The sequence below is a fragment of the Temnothorax nylanderi genome, unplaced genomic scaffold (genome assembly GCF_030848795.1).
Source record: "Temnothorax nylanderi isolate EJ_2023f unplaced genomic scaffold, tnyl_v1.0 TNYL_tig0006_pilon, whole genome shotgun sequence".
In the NCBI taxonomy this organism is placed as follows: Eukaryota; Metazoa; Arthropoda; class Insecta; order Hymenoptera; family Formicidae; genus Temnothorax; species Temnothorax nylanderi.
In genome coordinates, this window is record NW_027249068.1 from 1,015,810 (window position 1) to 1,033,157 (window position 17,348).

Consider the following 17,348-nt stretch of genomic DNA (forward strand, 5'->3'; position numbering starts at 1 on the left):
TGAGAAAAATAGCCTGAGAGAAAGCGAAAGAGAGAGCGAGAGAGAGAGAGAGAGAAAAAAAAGAAACAGAGCGAAAGAGAGAGAGAGAAAGAGAAAGAATGTATGTGTTTAGAACACAAAGAAGTAACCAAATAACAAAACATCAACAACATGAACAAGCACAACAACAACATCGACAGTAATAATAACAAGCGATCGAAATTTCGAGATCGGACACACCGTTCTACAACGATAAATAATATAGGATGCACGTTGGTGCCATATATATACATATACATAGAGACAGATAGCATCCACATAATACGTCACACATCACGCCGTAGATCTGCCGGACCCTCCACCCACGAACCAACCAACCAACCAACCAACCAACCAATCAATCAACCAACCAACCAACCAACCATCGGGAAAACCACGAAAAATCTTCCACCCTCGGACGACAACGTCGCGGGGAAATTACACTGAATATTAAATGCGAGCCATGGGCGCACGTATATGTATACGTATACGCACACATATGTACACGCATACATATACGCACACACGTGCGCGTGAGCTAGAATCGCTAGAAAAATAAAAAAAATATCTATATATAAATGCCATATACGTGTCTCTCAGAATAATATGCTCACCACCACAACGTCTTGCAAGGGCTACCAGCGCACTCACAGACAAACATTCAAATCGACCACTGCCTACCGCTCGAAAAAGAAAAAAAAAAGTAACCTCTACCTATACGTGTATGTATACGTCATAAAGTCGGATACATATAAACAGCTCTCAGAGAGGCTCCATGTATATATGTATAAGCGATCGGATCGAGGAAGGTCGAGATACGAAAAGGGATCCCCGACATGCACGTATATCGATATATATGTACGCGGCCGTGGCGCGCGGCGTCCAGCCGCCACCGGAAACGTTGCTCCCAGTTAATAATGTGAACGAGATGCGACCGAGGCTGAGTTGCATCGACCGCCCGGGCTCTCCGGCTAACTCTGCTTAACGACTCGTTGTTCCCGTCTGGTCTGTGGTACATAGCCCCGGCTGTAACGCAGACCGGAGGGAGGCGAGCAAGCAAAATAAGCAGAGCTGGCTTGAATCGGCGCAACCAGTCTCGAGTGCTCCTGATGACACTGTGCTTCGATGGCATCGAAAGAACGAACGGGTCGGTCGGGTTTTGTCGCGGAGCAAGTGCTTGCGAAACACGAGGCACGAGAAAATAGATCTAGTCGATCGCGTAGCGATATAAATAAATTGGCACTCTGTTAACTGGTAACGTGATGTCTAAACAAAATTTGACTATTAGCTGAAAATAATTTTCTTTGAGAGAGAGAACTTACCCTCATAATTGATGATTGAAGAGGGAAAATAGATGAAGATACTATGTCAATGTCTTGTGAAAATTGAGTCTTTGATCATTAATCAATTATTAAATTTTTACTGCAGCGTATAGATTATAATTTTTAATTATTAGATTATCGACTTAATAACTCTCTCTTAAAATCAAATTTCCCTAATTCAGTATTGATCGAAGTTGTTTCATCTCTCGCTCGATAACTAATATTGTATTAATATCTACACTCATTTATTCCTTCGGTTCGTTCTTAAGAAAATCATTAGCAGTGCGCCAATTTGATTATTTAATCAATTCAATTTGACTCTCAAATTTCTGAATCTGACGTTTCTTCCGGTTTATAATAAAGATAACGTTGTAACGATCGCTTTATCCGAAGTTATTAAAAAGTCCAAGGAAATGTCGAGCAAAACATGGACGAAGAACCGACTCGATTAGCTTGCTCGCTATTTGATGACATCATCGAAGTTTCATCGGAAAGCACTTGAGCATATCTTTCGCGTGATGGGAAGCGTTTCCGGTCGCCGAGACGAGCGTCACTGTGCCGGCCGTACATATACATATATACGTATATACATATATACATATTCGTCCGTACGTGTATGTATATTACTCACACGACTATTCAATCTCTCCTCTCGCTTGTTCACGCACACGACCAAAGAGGAAGGGGTCGGCGTCGAGATCGGCCCGGCGGTTAAAACCTTCTCGGCGGAGCCCCTTCGACGGAGTAAAAAAAAAGTCTCTACATTATAAAAACGACAAGTACATGTACGGATTCGCAAAACGCACACAAAACGGCCCCGGAGCCCCTCGCCCCCGTCCCTCCACCCCGAGCGGTGGGGAACCGGTGATTACGGGAAGGAAATCGAGAGAGGGAGAGAGAGGGAGAGAGAAAGAGCGCGAGAGAGCGAGAGAAAGAGAGAGAGGGAGGGAGAGAGAGAGAGAGAGAGAAAATGGAAAGGGGGTTTGTGTTATGTTGGAATGTTTGTCTGTGTGCAGATGCAGCCTACTCGTTGTTGACTTGATGGTGATGATGGATTCTCACGTGGAACGTGGAGTTCAGGGCCCAGGGTGGTGAATGAGAGGGGGCTTAGGGCAGATCTACGGCTCATTTCCCCCCCTCCCTACTACTACCACTCCTACTACTACTATCTACGGGAGAGTGAGAGTGAATACGCGGATGGATGTTCGGAACACGGACGAACGGATCCGTCCGTCTGTAATTGTCTCGAGAGCGGCAAGACAGACGGCTCGCAGACTCCGCTGAGACACACGCCAAGTGTCGCCGCGAGACCGCACGGTAAGTTGAGCTCGAGTATATTGTACCGTCCCCCCTAAAACGCGCCTTGTCGCGCCCAGCGACTCGTCGAGTGAACACTGCCGCCAGCACCTGACCTCAAGACATCTTCGGACCACATGGACCACCGGTCCCTCCGTGCCTGCGCCAGGCCGCTAACATCCGTAACGTTGTCTTGCCGGAAGCCGCAAGGCATCGCAAACCGCATCTCGGAAGTAAGGATGAGCGTGGCGATCCCCAGCGGCTTCGTAAAGATCCTGGGGGATCTTAAGCGGAGTATTTATGGGTTCCATGCGTACAATTGAAATAGCCTTCTCGATTATGGAAACCACTTTTTATTATCGAGAAACGAGTATTTTTTTCGGGACGCTTATCGATAAATTCGCTGCTGTTAGTGACGCATGTATGTTTATTGTTTAACATTATAAATAATAAGATAAATTTATCGAATATATTAATAAATAAGCGGAAATGTAAAACGACGTTCATGGAGACTCAGCATGTGCTTTCTTATTTATATAAAACATGTTCATCATTTCACAGATGATATAGCTGAATTACCTACTCATTAATTGCCAATAAATGTCATCTTTTGCTTTTGTTTAGATTTTTAGCGGCTGTAAGTATGATTGTCTATATATTATGTTGAGCAGAAAAATCAATGTTTTATAATATCGGAATTTTTTTAGTAATATAATTTTTATATTTATACTCTTTTTGCATGCATTTTGATTTTTGTTATCGTTTGCCGATATTTACGATATTGGAAAAAAAGACATTTATTACGTACGTTTAAATGTATTACTTCAATTTTTAATTCGTAATTCTATGATCGAAGTCGTTCCAAAAAAATTATAAATAAATAACCGAAAAGCCCCGAATTTAATTGCATTGCCGAAAGCACGATGATTTTTAAACGTCTCTCTGTCTTCGCTTTCCCACATCCGCGTCTAAATAGGGATGGCGGGTCATGATTTGAGAACATCACAGTCTAATTCAAACGTCAGACCGCTACGCTGGGATTATAATATGGCAGTCCTATGTACTGACAGTAAACAGCACCCGACGGCTGTTGACCACAAAGGGACTAAATTTATGCTCCACCTGGAGACGCCTTCATAATGATTGTCATTAGACGGTGACTCCGGGACACGCGGAAATGACCGTTCACGGCCAGTGAAGTTGGCATACTAATACTGTGATACTAATTAATCGCAGAAGCTCCTGGCGGCCGTTTATGTTGCTGGATGATCACGTCGGTTACGCAATTAACGAGCTTTAGCTGCACGTTGCCCTACGGATGGGCGATCGCTGTACGGTTCATCGCAATCTTCTTTAGGAAAGAATCTCTATTTGCCGGCGAAGCCAAAATGAATATAGCACAGCCGAAATGAAGTTCGCGCAAGTTTCTCGGGAAAGTTATACAAGTTTATATTAGAAATTACGTATAGAATGTCGCGTCTCGGAGAAGTTGTACATCGAACTTTTCTCCGTTGTATGTGTATTATTCTTATTATTCTCTGTAGCGAAATAAAGTCCATAGAATTTATTTGTGCATTTTTGAAACATTAGTTTTCGTTAAAAATTGTATATAAAAAGTTACGCGTAATTTTCATATTGAATATATTTTTCTGTTATATATTTTGTTTTTTTATTGAAATTTTTTTGCCTCAGTATTATAGATTAAATTGCTGGACTTTAATTTTATCTCGTAAGTTTATTGGAAATTACAAGAAATTTTAGAGTGACAACAGTGAAGAATTTATTTCTGAATTAATCGACTCGTTCAATATTCCAAACGTAAATTCTATATCGTTTAATCCAAACAAAGTCGTGCTCCAGTTTACAACTTTGTCAAACAAAAAGCTCATAAATAAGATAAAAGACGTAGGTACTGAATATTTCGTGAGAAAGTGCAGAACTTTTATACCACGCGAAATATAAAAAACTGCAGCGAGATATATACAAAATTATATTCTCACTTCACGAAATACATTTGTTGTGAGGAAAAAATGAGAATTTTTATAAAAATTGTAGATTTATATATTTTTTAATCTATTTAAAAAGATCACTTAATTTCGCAATTTCGATCCAATAATTATTTTAAAAAATATACATATTTTATATATACATATTTCCGATGTAGATATTTATTTCCTACGTTAATTATAATAATGAAAATGATAGGATAGAATATTATGGCTTCAACACGAGTTTAAATTATTAAATTCGTAAATGGACAACATTCATTGCACGTGTTCGTATATTTATGTAGAATGGATTACGGTTCCGGGATACGTTCTAGGATCAAGAACGATCTCATTATCGAATGATTAACGAGTTTATCTCATGCAAGAACATGTTCAAGCGATATCAGACACTCGTGCGCGCCTAATGACACAATAATAATAATCGCAGGATGCACGTGCACGGACGGGCTGTAAATCGATTTTCGTATCAGACAAATAGCCCGAGATGGGAATGCAGTCGTGGCAATTAGTACAATTATTAATGCATTCGCAGTTTCTAATCAACGCAAGTCGATTTGCATACGCATTACCTCCGATACGATAATCGCCATGCCGTAAAGTGCACAGACGGAAGATCTTATTGTCTCTCGTCGAGAGAAATATTAATTCTGAAAGATAACAGAAGAAAGTTCCCGTGGTTTCCTTTTTTTTTTGTCGATTGCACTGTTAACCGTAGCCATACCTGTTGCACTATAAACACTGACTTTCTGAGAAAACCGTCAAATATTTACTTTGAAGAGGTAACTCGATCTCGTAATAATAACTCGGATAGGTTATTGTTAAGAAAACTGCCGTCTAGCACACTCGACAAATATTATATAATAAGTTACATTGTCTTCCGCGATATTGTTGAAAAATTAAATTGAATTTTTTTTGCGTATATTCAGCCTTTTAATATTAAGAGTTAAAAAAAGAAGATATAATTCATCAAAATCGGTGTTATTATAAATTACAATTATTTTATTTTATTATACATTATTTAAGAGTATAAAAAGTTCGATGTAAATCGCGTTGCTGGTATTTCTTAGACTTTTCCCTTTTCACTGCAGTTTTCAAATCAAACCTACGGAGAAAAGCGCACTTTTACTAAAAGCAATTTTTATTACAGTATACGTTCGTAAAATCGTTTTTCACGCCGTTGATTGCAACTTGGCACGCGCGTGCCGAGTTGCGTTTATTGCTCAAGCCGTGTCCGTCTTTACTTTTCAGTGCAATCGCGACCGCTTAATAAAACTTTAAAAGGTTTTCCAGTAGTCCCCGCCCCCCTCGCGCTATTTCTCTTCCGCGTTATTAAGTTGAGAATTGATAATTCACGTAACAGGGGAGAACTGTTACGGAGCCGTTACATTTTACGGTCGCGAGCCTGTTACGACGTACCTAATTTAAAGGGCGCTTGTTCTGCGTTTTTCCACGACTTACAAAGACCGCAGATTTTGTCGCGTTCCTTTTATTCGCGTTCTTTTTGCAAAGTAAATGTCTTTTGCAAAGAAATGTGGGACGTTGAAAGTACCTTTTTTTCCCTCTTTCTTTAAAGAAGGAGAATGGCGCGTGGTATTTAATATTCGGACCCTGCTTTTCGTTTCGTCCGCGCTACCGCCGCTGATTCCGAAGAGATTGCGTTTTAATCCCGAACCCCTAACGTGTATATATATATCGTCTCACGGGGGCGTTTGTTCATCGTCGAATAATCCCGCCCTCGCTCAAATAATCTATACGCTGTTTCTTCTGGCTATGTCCTTCGATACACCACCTGCGTCGGCCGGAGTTTACACAGCTACGTACAGGGTGTGTAATCGAGCTTCGTATTTCACTCATTTATTTTAGATTCACGGATTTCCGAGCGATTCTTTCTTCGCAAAAATTTAATGGAAAAAATTTCTTGTCACATTTTTAAAATCGTTTAAATTAAATATAGCTTGTCTTTAATTACTTGGAGAAACTTAAAATTGGATGAATAAAATTTTACTTTTTTATCAAAAAAGAAGAAGTCCACGAGGGTCACATGCTCGCTTAATCAGCTTTTAAAGAACTACCGTCGCTTGGATGATTATGTTATGGAGAAATTTGGAATAGTCTAAATCGATTTAATTGTCAAGAAGTCTATTTAAATTCCAATTAAATTACGATACCTACTCACGTTGCTATGTATAGATATATTATATTTTTCGTTTTCAATTTCTATGGGTAAAACCGATAGCAATCACGTGGAAACTTTGTCGTTCACCCTATACATTCCATGGGGTGGGCGGTGGTAGTCTGCGTGGCGACGTCGAAGGTCGATATCGCGCGCGAGTCCTCGTCCACCGTCATCGGGTCCCGCCGTGACCCTCCCCATAGGGAGGGGGGGGGGGAATTCTTCCCCGAAGCGGCCGTCGAAAAAGGGGTAGGAAAGAAGAGGATCTTCGATAGCCCACTCTCGCGAAGGGCTCTCGCGAAGCGATCGAGAGGGAGAGTCGTAATTTCCCTATCACGCGTCTCATCGGGCATAAAATTGCAATTTCGCCCCCGCTCGAACAGCCGCCCGATGACCTACGAGTTCTAATATCCGCCTGTAATGATCGCACGAGGGATATCCTTCCCACGAGCGACGAGACCTGCCGTTACACCGGTAATGGCATTTACCTTTACGATGCGACGCTGCTCGCGGTGAAATTGTTTTGGAGATTGAAATGCCGCGCGCCGCTGGACCGCGCTGCGCCGGTTTAATCCGAACGGCGAACATCCGCAACGGCGTTATTAATTCAACGGCTATGATAGATCGCTCGACGTTCATTTGATCTTGAGATTTATGAGGGAGGTCCTGCATACAAAAGAGACGTCTATAGTACGAATTGTATTTATGAGGGACGGACCCGGGTATTATTTTCCGTCATTTAATACACTTTTCAATATTTTCAGACGATGGGGTTCGAAGAAGAGATTTCTTCACCCTCTTTTTTTCTCTCCGCTCCTTTTTCTCAGTGATAACTTTAATTGGAAGAGAAGCGCGATTACACAATGAATTACGTAACGTTAACAGTTGATAATTCAGAGCCTTTCTTCTACCTTGATTACCAATATAACGGAGAACAGTGATTTAGTGTTTGCGACGAAATTGTTCTGGGGATTGAAATTCCTGACGTTGTGACCGTACTGATTTAACTTGACGGCAGGTATCTTTACGGTGATATTATTAATTTACGCGCGAACGTCCATCGCTCTCGAGGTCCTGACCCTCGAGACACGGAGAGGAAGAAATTTTACACGAGATCTACTCGGTGGAAATGTAGAAATCCTTTTTCCTCGCGAGAGGAGGAGAAACTTTCTTCATCCGGATTAGTCGAACAGGATCATAAATGACTCGAGTCGTCTTATCCGCTCCAATTCCAAGTTGTCGATAAAGCGTTCGCCATTCCTGGACGAGACTAAATTCGTTAGTCGTGTCGCTATCTCCGAGTCGAGAACCCCGAACTAAGACAAACACGGCGGGAAACTCGGCGCGACGTCCCGCGCGTAACCCCCGTCAGTATCCGAAATCGCAATTTCCGCGAGACCTGCACGAGACTTCTGTGAGTGCCAACATCGAGTTTCATGGACTCGCGAGGCTCTCGAGAACTCTCGAGACTCTCAGCGAGCCCAGGTGCGCCGTTACTGAAGTCGAACACGATTCGTCGTTCCCTTTGTGCTCCGCGTTATTGAAAAACACGCACCAGCAGCTGCCGTTATCCTCGACGTCTGAATAATTCGCACGTCGCGTAATTATCGAAAGTGTAGAGGGAGGATACGCCTCCGCGACGTCGGAAAAATTAACGAACGACTTTAATCACGACGTTGCTAAAACGTATGATGATTACTCAGAGCGGTTCGTAATTATTATTCGCCTCAAATTTGCGAATTATTTTATGCCATTAATCACATCAATGTGATTCGCTTTTAATCACTTACAATTCCGCTTACAAAATTATTATTAAGTTTACAAGAAAGATTATAACGTCTTCCCGTAATTCCAAAATGTATTTCTGGATTTCGAAGAAATAATTTTTTTTGTATGAAATGTAATTCAAGTGTCAAACGATATTATTACTAGGATACATGACACCGGGATTTTCAAAGAGAGGAACGTACATCTTTGCTCTTCGAATCTCGTGATTCAATCTCGCAATTAAATCCAACGGCGACGCGCAACGTCCCACGTTAGTTATACGGCAGCATTAGCATACTGATCTTAATTAGCAATTAATCTGCCGGGATTCTGTACGTCCACAATGGAGTGGTGTCGAACGCGATCCAGGAGGATCAAGCAGGGTTAAAGGCGATTGCTTCCTCCTCGGCGAGGGCCAATCAAGCGGCTGATGCGGCTCGGGCGATAGAGGGACGTTCTGTTTCAAACGAGGAGAAGGCGAGCATCTCCCGTTTGGTGGCTGCAACCGCGTCGAGAGCAGACGTGGCGATATCGAATATTCCGGGGAAAGGGAAACCGAGAGGGATGGCCGATATATAGGTTGCTGCTCCGCTGCAGCAACAAGCTCGATATCGCTCGCGCACGGTGATCGCGCGAGCACCGTTTGGCGTTTATTCCGTTATGCGAGTGGGTGTAACCAAAACGTTGCCGAAACTCTCGCTCATCTCGGCGAGACACCCGCGTGTCTCGCTATGCATATGTGAGATGTAACGCGGTTTAATATAGACGTATCGCGCGGCGCGGTGTGTGCGAAGAGCCAAATACGGATCACGCGAAATCTGTCTCGTCACCATCCGCCGTCTTTTCCGAACAACTCGGGGAGCCACGACATTCCGACACATTCCGAATCGACCTCTTGTTAGGGAACTCGATCGAGACCCATTTGTCTCAGACGTAATTTTCGTTCAGGAAATGTTACTCCGAAGCGAGGAATCTGAGTCGTGATGAAATAACATTCGTAAGTGATCAATTTTCGCGTTCATAGTTAATTGCACTTTAATTCGACATTAAAATCTTAGATGTACAAGTTTACGGTCATCGATAATTATCGTGCTAGATCGATTATGTCATTCTTCGAATTGGACCTTCAGAAACTCTGGTCTCTTGTCTATTACGGAAGAAGTACATGGCAACGCCATATGTAAACGAATTTATCGTAAATATATTAATATGAAGCTCTACATTTTCCTCGTATTTTTCTTGTGCTTCCTACGCTCGGCGATTCCCACCGGAAATTTGTCGAAACTGCCAAGAACGCCGGGATAAATGGCGACATTTGACTCGCATCGTTTGTCTCCTCGGATGGCCCACGTGGGAGACTACGCGTCGCGACGCGTCCGTCGAAGGTGATTATAGTCTCATCGACGAACTGTCATTCTGTTGCAGGTTCGAGCACGCACAAAAACGACGCGACAGGAAATGGAAGGCCGGCTCCCCTTTTGGCCGAGCCAAGATACGGCGCCGCGCCCCAGCCGTACGGTGAGTACCTGTCTATTCCGTCGGTCCGTCCCGTCCCGTCTGTTCGCCGGTACCTAATGGCCGAATTAAGCTCACCGGTTCGGAAAATAGATGGCCGGGACGATCGCAGGTTTTTCACGAACACGTGTAAAGAATGAGAGTGGATTAATGGGGGATCTGACGAAGCGCGGATCGGGCGATGTCCCGAACATCGTTACCGGGAAGAAAAAATATGTCGAGCACATTTGTTTGCGGCGTATACGGGTGGGAAAGCGAAGTTATCTCGCCGAGCCTTTCATGCGGGAAATACGCGTTCAGGTTATCGCGACAATTATTCTGCACGGGACTTCTCCATGCGCGAGGAAAGGATTTTAATTTCTTAAATTGAAGAGATTTTGCTACGACCTTTTCTTTGTAGCGTGCCAAACGCACGCAGAAGCTTGTTCAGCAGGCATTTAAATGTTAATAAGAGACCAAGTGCAAACGTACCTACCCACATTTTCTCAAAGGAATATTGTGATCTCATTCACAATCCAAATAGCATTCATAACGCGGTAGCATATGCAATGCAAATTCGGTGGCTTTAATTATACGACGATGAACAGACTGACCTAAAAATTGAAAGAACTGCCGGTCTTACAAAATGCGCAAACTTCAACTGGAAAGCGGAAAATTGCATTTACAAAATGTTTAATGGAAAATACGTAAAATTTTTGCATGCGAAGAACCTTTCGAAAAAAATTTGTCAGAAACACAAGAACGCAAAACATTAAATAGAATTACGTATATTAAAAAATTTATATGTTGGAACTTGTACTTGCGTAAAATTTTAAATAAACCAGAATCTACGGATTTTACAGAAATATTTTTTTCAGTTTTTGCTACTTTGCGGCTATATATATGTAGGTATATGCTTTCAAGAGATTCTGTCGTCCCTTAATATCATAAAAAAAACCCTTGTCTCAAACACGTGAGATACATTTAATAATGCAAAAGCGAAATTGTCACGTAAGCGACACGTGACGGCTGTTGCCGCATCGACCTGCGCTCGGACTGTTGCAGCCGGTGGCGACAGACGGCGGGCTGCAATCTTTCGATGTCTAAACTGTTGAGCACCTAATATTGACCCCGAGAAAATAATTTCTCTCCGATACAGCTCGGTCTAATACTATCGCCGTAAGTCAATGACGGTGACCGCGGCGTCTCCCGTTGCGATTTTGACGGGAAATCGATGGACCGTACGGCTGACGTGGCGCGGCTGCAATCGAAACCACTCCGAGCCTCTCGTTGCGCGATAGTTGTAATCCGATAGTGGAAAACATTATCGTAACTCACCGCCGCGTGGCAACAACACACTTTTCCCAATAGCCCTCCGACGTTCTGAATCGACACCATTTGTCGCAGCATTTAATACCCGGCTATACGCAGCCGAGCTACACAAAGCGTTGCATTATCATTCCAATAAAGCCATCGGCTCGAATTACTCCGGTCGAGAGTTGAATTGTTCGCTTTTCATTGTCTCCTCGTTGTATTTTTGTATTTTACTCGCCTTCTTTCTGTGGAACGTGGATTTTCAAACTCCGTGAATCTATGAATAGAGGGCAGATTTTTACTAACGAGGTTCTCCATTCATAAAAGTACTTGGTTGCTTTTGTATAGAAATTATTCTTTTAACCCTCCCGTGACCGTGCGGGGTATTTCAGTTTACCCCAGGAGTAAAGTACTCTAAACTGAAAAAAAGACATGAGGTGACTGAGTTACCCCGCATGGTCTGTGAAGTATATTCCATTAACACGGTCAGGGGAGGGTTAATAATCACTAATAAGTTTTTCTCCTAATTGATCATATATTATATTGGTCATGTTTCAGTTATTTATTGAATCTAAATCGATATTTATAAGTTAAAAGGCGCAGCAAGGCACCACTTTTCAAATACTGGTACAACAAAGAGAGTAAGATCACTCTGTTCCATCTAATTCATAAATACCGATTAGCTCCAGTTATCACGAATTAAGCAACTGGTGTTCCCGAGCGAGGTTGTACATGTTTTCGATACGCGAGTCGTAAAACTCCTTGTGCGACATGCCGATTTCGGCGAACGCGCGTGTCACGGTCGACGATGTACAACCGCGAACGGTGTGGTGTTTCCGCGCGCGCGTCATTTATCTCGCACGTCCGCATCTGTAGTTCGGTGTGCATCTGTGGTTCCAGGCTCCACGCCGCAGGTCACCTTCCCACCGGGCGCCGGTCACGATCGTTACGAGGAGAACTTCAACGGGCCGGCGACGTACGCGGAGCCGTACGTCGAGCGTTACGGCATCAAGAGCGATTTCAGCGGCCGCGAGCCGTTACATCCCACGCCACCTCGGCCGGGTTACGTGCCCACCCTGGGCCAGACGCCGCCATCCAGCACGCAGGGCTCGGTCATGATGGTGTACGGACTGCAGCCGGACAAAGTCAATACTGACAAGCTCTTCAACCTGTTCTGCTTGTACGGCAACGTGACGAAGGTAGGTCGCCTCGAGTCTTCAGCCCCCATGTCCGTGTGGTCAGCCCCCACCTTTCCCCGGGTCCTTTGTACGTGGGCGCTCGTAGCGCGTGTTTAGAGTGTTGAATGGAACGAGCTGGTGGGACCGAACAAAAGGATCGCATGACTTAATTATCGTCATGGTACCTCGGCGTTAACACGGTACGGCCATTGAACATGACACGTACCTGCGTTTAACGAGGACCAACAGACTCCGGTTTCCATGTACATTTATACATTTAACAAAGATTAGCGAGAGCGCATTATATTTAACGAGAGCCAAATCCTACGCACTGCTATACGGGTCATGAATGGTCCCTTCATTAAAGACGCGGTTCTCGATCAAACATTGGAAAGTGACTTAAACGTTGAAGAACACTCTCGCCAAATTATTAATAAAGCTGTAAGGAAGTTCATAAAATCCACGTCGAATTCTTTTAAGCCTATTTCTGTACAGTCGGTTACTCTCATTCTCGATGTAAATCGACGATGGGATCGATCGCACTTAGGGCGACGAATTTCAAGTCCCTCTGTCTTCTCGTTGCAGGTCAAATTCTTGAAAACGAAGGAGGGCTGCGCGATGATACAGATGGGAGACAGCATAGCAGTGGAACGATGTCTGCAGAACCTGAACAACGTCACGATCGGGACGGACGGCAGACTGCAGCTCGGCTTCTCGAAGCAGGCCTTCCTCTCGGATGTAACCAACCCCTACGTTCTACCCGACAAGACAGCGAGCTTCAAGGACTTCACGGGAAGCAAGAATAACAGGTGAGTGGAGGACGCGCACTGCGCGTTTTATCGTTTATTTTTTCCTCGGCTCCCTTCACCCCCACACGTTAAGGACCATTTGTCTCCGCTTGATCTTTCTTCCATTCTCCGTCGCGATATTTTCTCACCCTATATATATATATATATATATATGACGAGAGTACATATAAATTTCCGTCGCGGAAGGTGCACCTTCGGGTTTTCCTGGCGACTGTTTCTTTCCTCGCCATTTAATCGCGCGTTTTATCTGCGTGACAAATTTATACTGCGTGAAACGATCCGTTGCGGCTTTATGTTTAACGCTTCGCCATTGGATCTTACGATATGGTTCGGGAATAATAATTTTATTACGAGCGAACCAAAATAAAATTTTCACTGAACTTTAGCAAATGCACTTGAGAATAAAAATAATTATAAATAAAGCAGTGTATAAATAGAAAGTTTAAATAAAAAATTCTTATAAATTATTACGCTACGATGTGTTGTATTTTGTTTTGTTACATATTACAGGCGATAATAATGAAATGTATCGAAATACCTTTTTCAGTTCCTTGCAAGATTAAATTCCTGCCGAACGTAGCGATAGGCTTATAATAAATCGACATGTCTCCCCTTCGCACCAAAGTCATTGATCTTAGGAACAGGTGCCTCGATAATCTTAGGAACGGAACCTCCACCATCGACCTACTCCCATTGTCATCCCTCGCGCGGATCTTAGGAGTAGAGAGCGGTAAACGCAGAACGCGTGGCGCGATCCGACAAATTGCGCGACGGTACTCCGCGAGATTAAACTCGGGAGACTAATTAAATGAGGACACGTAAACGAGCGCGATTTAAATCTCTCTCGCCGCCCCGCTTCGGGTAAACGTTGAAAATTTCCGCGATCCCCTCACAGCTCGAGTCGCGCGGGACATATTCTCCGGACCCCGGTACACGGTTCGGGACGCGGACGCGCTCGAGCGGAAGAATCAAATGTAAAAATTGAATAGGAGCTAACGACACCGCCGCGATTTCGTGTCTGGGCCGGCCTGCTCGTCGCTGGGCCGCCCCTCGCTCGCTCGAAAGGGTGTGCCTGATGATATCCGGCTCGCCGATTAAGTTTCAGCTCTTCCGATTGTGCCGGCACGGATTATGGGAAGTGCGCGGAAACGTCTCCGATGAAATTTTTATTCGTACGTAAAAATCGCGTGGTCAGGAAAGAGAAATTTATATCTTGTATATATAAAAAGAGCGCCGAGCTTTAATATTTACACTGTTAAATATTAAAGGATGAAATTTAAACCAATTGAAAGCTTGAATTAAATAACATCTTGTTATTTTTAACTACCATGTGTGTCGAAATTTATTAACACAAACAGTCATTGTTTTAAATAAATTAACGATATATTTAGTAGGAGCAGTGGCGACTTATAGGAATGGTTAAAAATGACTTAAATTGAGTATAATTTGACATTACAAATTTAACAGTGTAATATAGAATTAACTACATAAATAGAATAGAAGAATTCTAGAATTAAATGGTACAAGGAAACTGGATTAATTAACAGCTGGTTTTACAAAAGAATGCTTGATATCTCCCTGAACTTTCTCTTACTTGACATTCATTGTCCAGAAATAATTATTGCTCAACAATGGAGCGTTGCAATGAAAACGCGTTAGTGCAAGCAATTTATTTCAATGAAAATTTTCAAAGTTTCCGTGGACTTTCTTTCGCCTTTCTAAAATTCTCCCCCATTCGACTTATCGCTAACTCCCTCATTCATTTAACGTGACTCTGAAAGAGCCAATTTAAATTTCGCTCAAGCACGTCCCCCAGCAAAGTAATTCATTAAAACGAATAATTTAACAAAGTGAATAAACATACCGCCGCGTGATGCACGTGTTTTTGAGGGGAGGTGAGGGCACGGAGGTAAAAAGCGTTCCCCCGGCAAAATGAACGTTTTGCCTCGACGAAAAACTTAATCGCCCGCGGGGAAGCGGGTCTCCGCCTTGGGCGCGTGAGCTCTGATTGCGAAAAGTCAATCACAAGAAGTTCCCCAAAGCACGGCGAAAGACAAACTACGGGGTAAAAAGCGGCAGAAACGTTTCCTCCGAGGACGGCTCTCCTTCTCGGAAATCTGCTTTCGTTCGCGTAATTGAGAGACTAGGAGACGTAAGCTGACATTTTTTGTTGGAAATAAGACGCCGGCATTGCGCGAAACGTGAAAGGGAGCAATTCCGCGCCGGGGACAGGCATATTCCCCTCGAGGCTTTCATCAAAGCTGTCCGCGAAAAGGGAAGAAATTATCAAGAGCAATGTTACGATTCTTTATTTCTAATATTCTTTAATTTTCTTCCGATACACGTTTCTTTGTGTTTCGAGATGATGAAACTGTCCGCTTGCAGCTTCGGAGTCTCAAGATATATATTTCGTCGCCCTACACACGTACTACCGATATCTGTATTTCGTTCAGTTCGAAATTCGTTGAATGCTGATATATCTGTCCGTCCAATCATCGTAAACGTTGAACGAAAAATATTCAATGCATTTTCCACTCTCTTTTTTAGAAATTGACAAACGAATCGTATCGGCGACTGACATATATATATCGGCGTGTTTCTTGTTTTAGTTTAGTTTTTATCGTCAATATTTCGAGTTGACGCGATTCCAGCTTGGCCCAGAAATATCCAGCCGAGGAAATTCGCATATAGTCCCCGACATATGAGGCGCGAGACATAATCAAGACCAGATGAATGCGGAATATGTTACGGGTATATGAATGTGTAGCTAAGTCGCGTTTCCTCCCCCCCCCCCCCCCCGCCGCAAGTCTACAATGCCCGGTCTTCGATGTACCGTTGCAGATTCCTGAATCCCGCGATGGCCAATAAGAACAGGATACAACCACCGTCGAAGATAGTCCACTTCTTCAACACCCCGCCGGATCTGACCGAGGAGACGGTGAACCGCGTGTTCGTGGAGCGCGGCATCGAGGCACCGACGACGATCAAGCTGTTCCCCCTGAAATCAGAACGATCGTCCTCCGGTCTGATCGAGTTCAGCAGCGTCGGTATCGCGGTGGCCGCTATCATGGAATGCAATCACACGGCGCTCGAGAACAGCAGTAAGTATATCGACGTACGATCGTAAAACTCGGATTTCTCCCGCGCGTAGCGTTTCTCGGCGAGAAATAGTCTCGGTCGTGAGGATTTTTACGCGATTATGATATTCCGCGGTTGGATCGACGGCAACTTTATCGCTTATTCGTCCGACTTGGACTCTCGGATTTCACTTCCCTCGTCCTGGTTTACGATTCTCTTCGTGCGATGTAGCGAAGTTTTCCACTTAGTTTCCGTTTGTGCTTCTATTCCAAGATTTTCGACGCGATCACTTTTATATCGAGAGGTAAAGATGAAGAAACGAGCTGTCGTGTCGACCATAAAAGTTGTCGAAACGTTGTGGAAGAATCCAAGTATTTGAGCTTAAGGAAATTTTTTTTTATATGTATGTATGTATAATTTTATTGTTCCCAAAGCGGATTACAATTTACCTCATATTCCTTTATTCGCTACCTTTAACTTTCTAATCAACTTTTTATAAACCGAGACGTATGTACACTGTTAAATATTAAAGGATTCAATTTAAACCAATACCTCGAACCTTAAATAACATTTTATTATTTTTAACCACCATGTGTATTGAAATTTATTATTATAACACAAAACAGTATTATTTTAACTTTATTAGTTTAGTTAAATTAACCGCATATTGAGTAGGAATCGTGGCGACCTACAGAGATGGTTAAAAATGACTCAAATTCAATATAATTTGACACTATGAATTTAACAGTGTATACACGAGATAAGAATCGGGATCGACAGCATCGTAGTTAACGATTAGGATCGCAATACGTAGAGAACTCGTCTAAAGTTTTAGTTATCCCCGGTGATCCCGCTTGACAGCGAAAGCTGTCAAACTCGGGGAACTTGAA

The 17,348-nt window shown here is 43.2% G+C and overlaps 1 protein-coding gene across 2 annotated transcripts in view; it reads left to right on the forward strand.

Moving 5' to 3' along the window:
• Sm (heterogeneous nuclear ribonucleoprotein L) overlaps positions 1 to 17,348 on the forward strand; it is a 148,329-nt gene that overhangs the window by 118,392 nt on the left and 12,589 nt on the right. Inside the window, exons 7-10 of one of the 2 annotated variants that reach the window (XM_071715399.1) lie at positions 10,011 to 10,103; positions 12,294 to 12,592; positions 13,157 to 13,380; positions 16,222 to 16,481. In XM_071715399.1, the coding sequence (XP_071571500.1) occupies positions 10,011 to 10,103; positions 12,294 to 12,592; positions 13,157 to 13,380; positions 16,222 to 16,481 (876 nt within the window). The remainder of the gene's footprint in view (positions 1 to 10,010; positions 10,104 to 12,293; positions 12,593 to 13,156; positions 13,381 to 16,221; positions 16,482 to 17,348) is intronic. The other variant, XM_071715408.1, reaches the window with a different exon arrangement.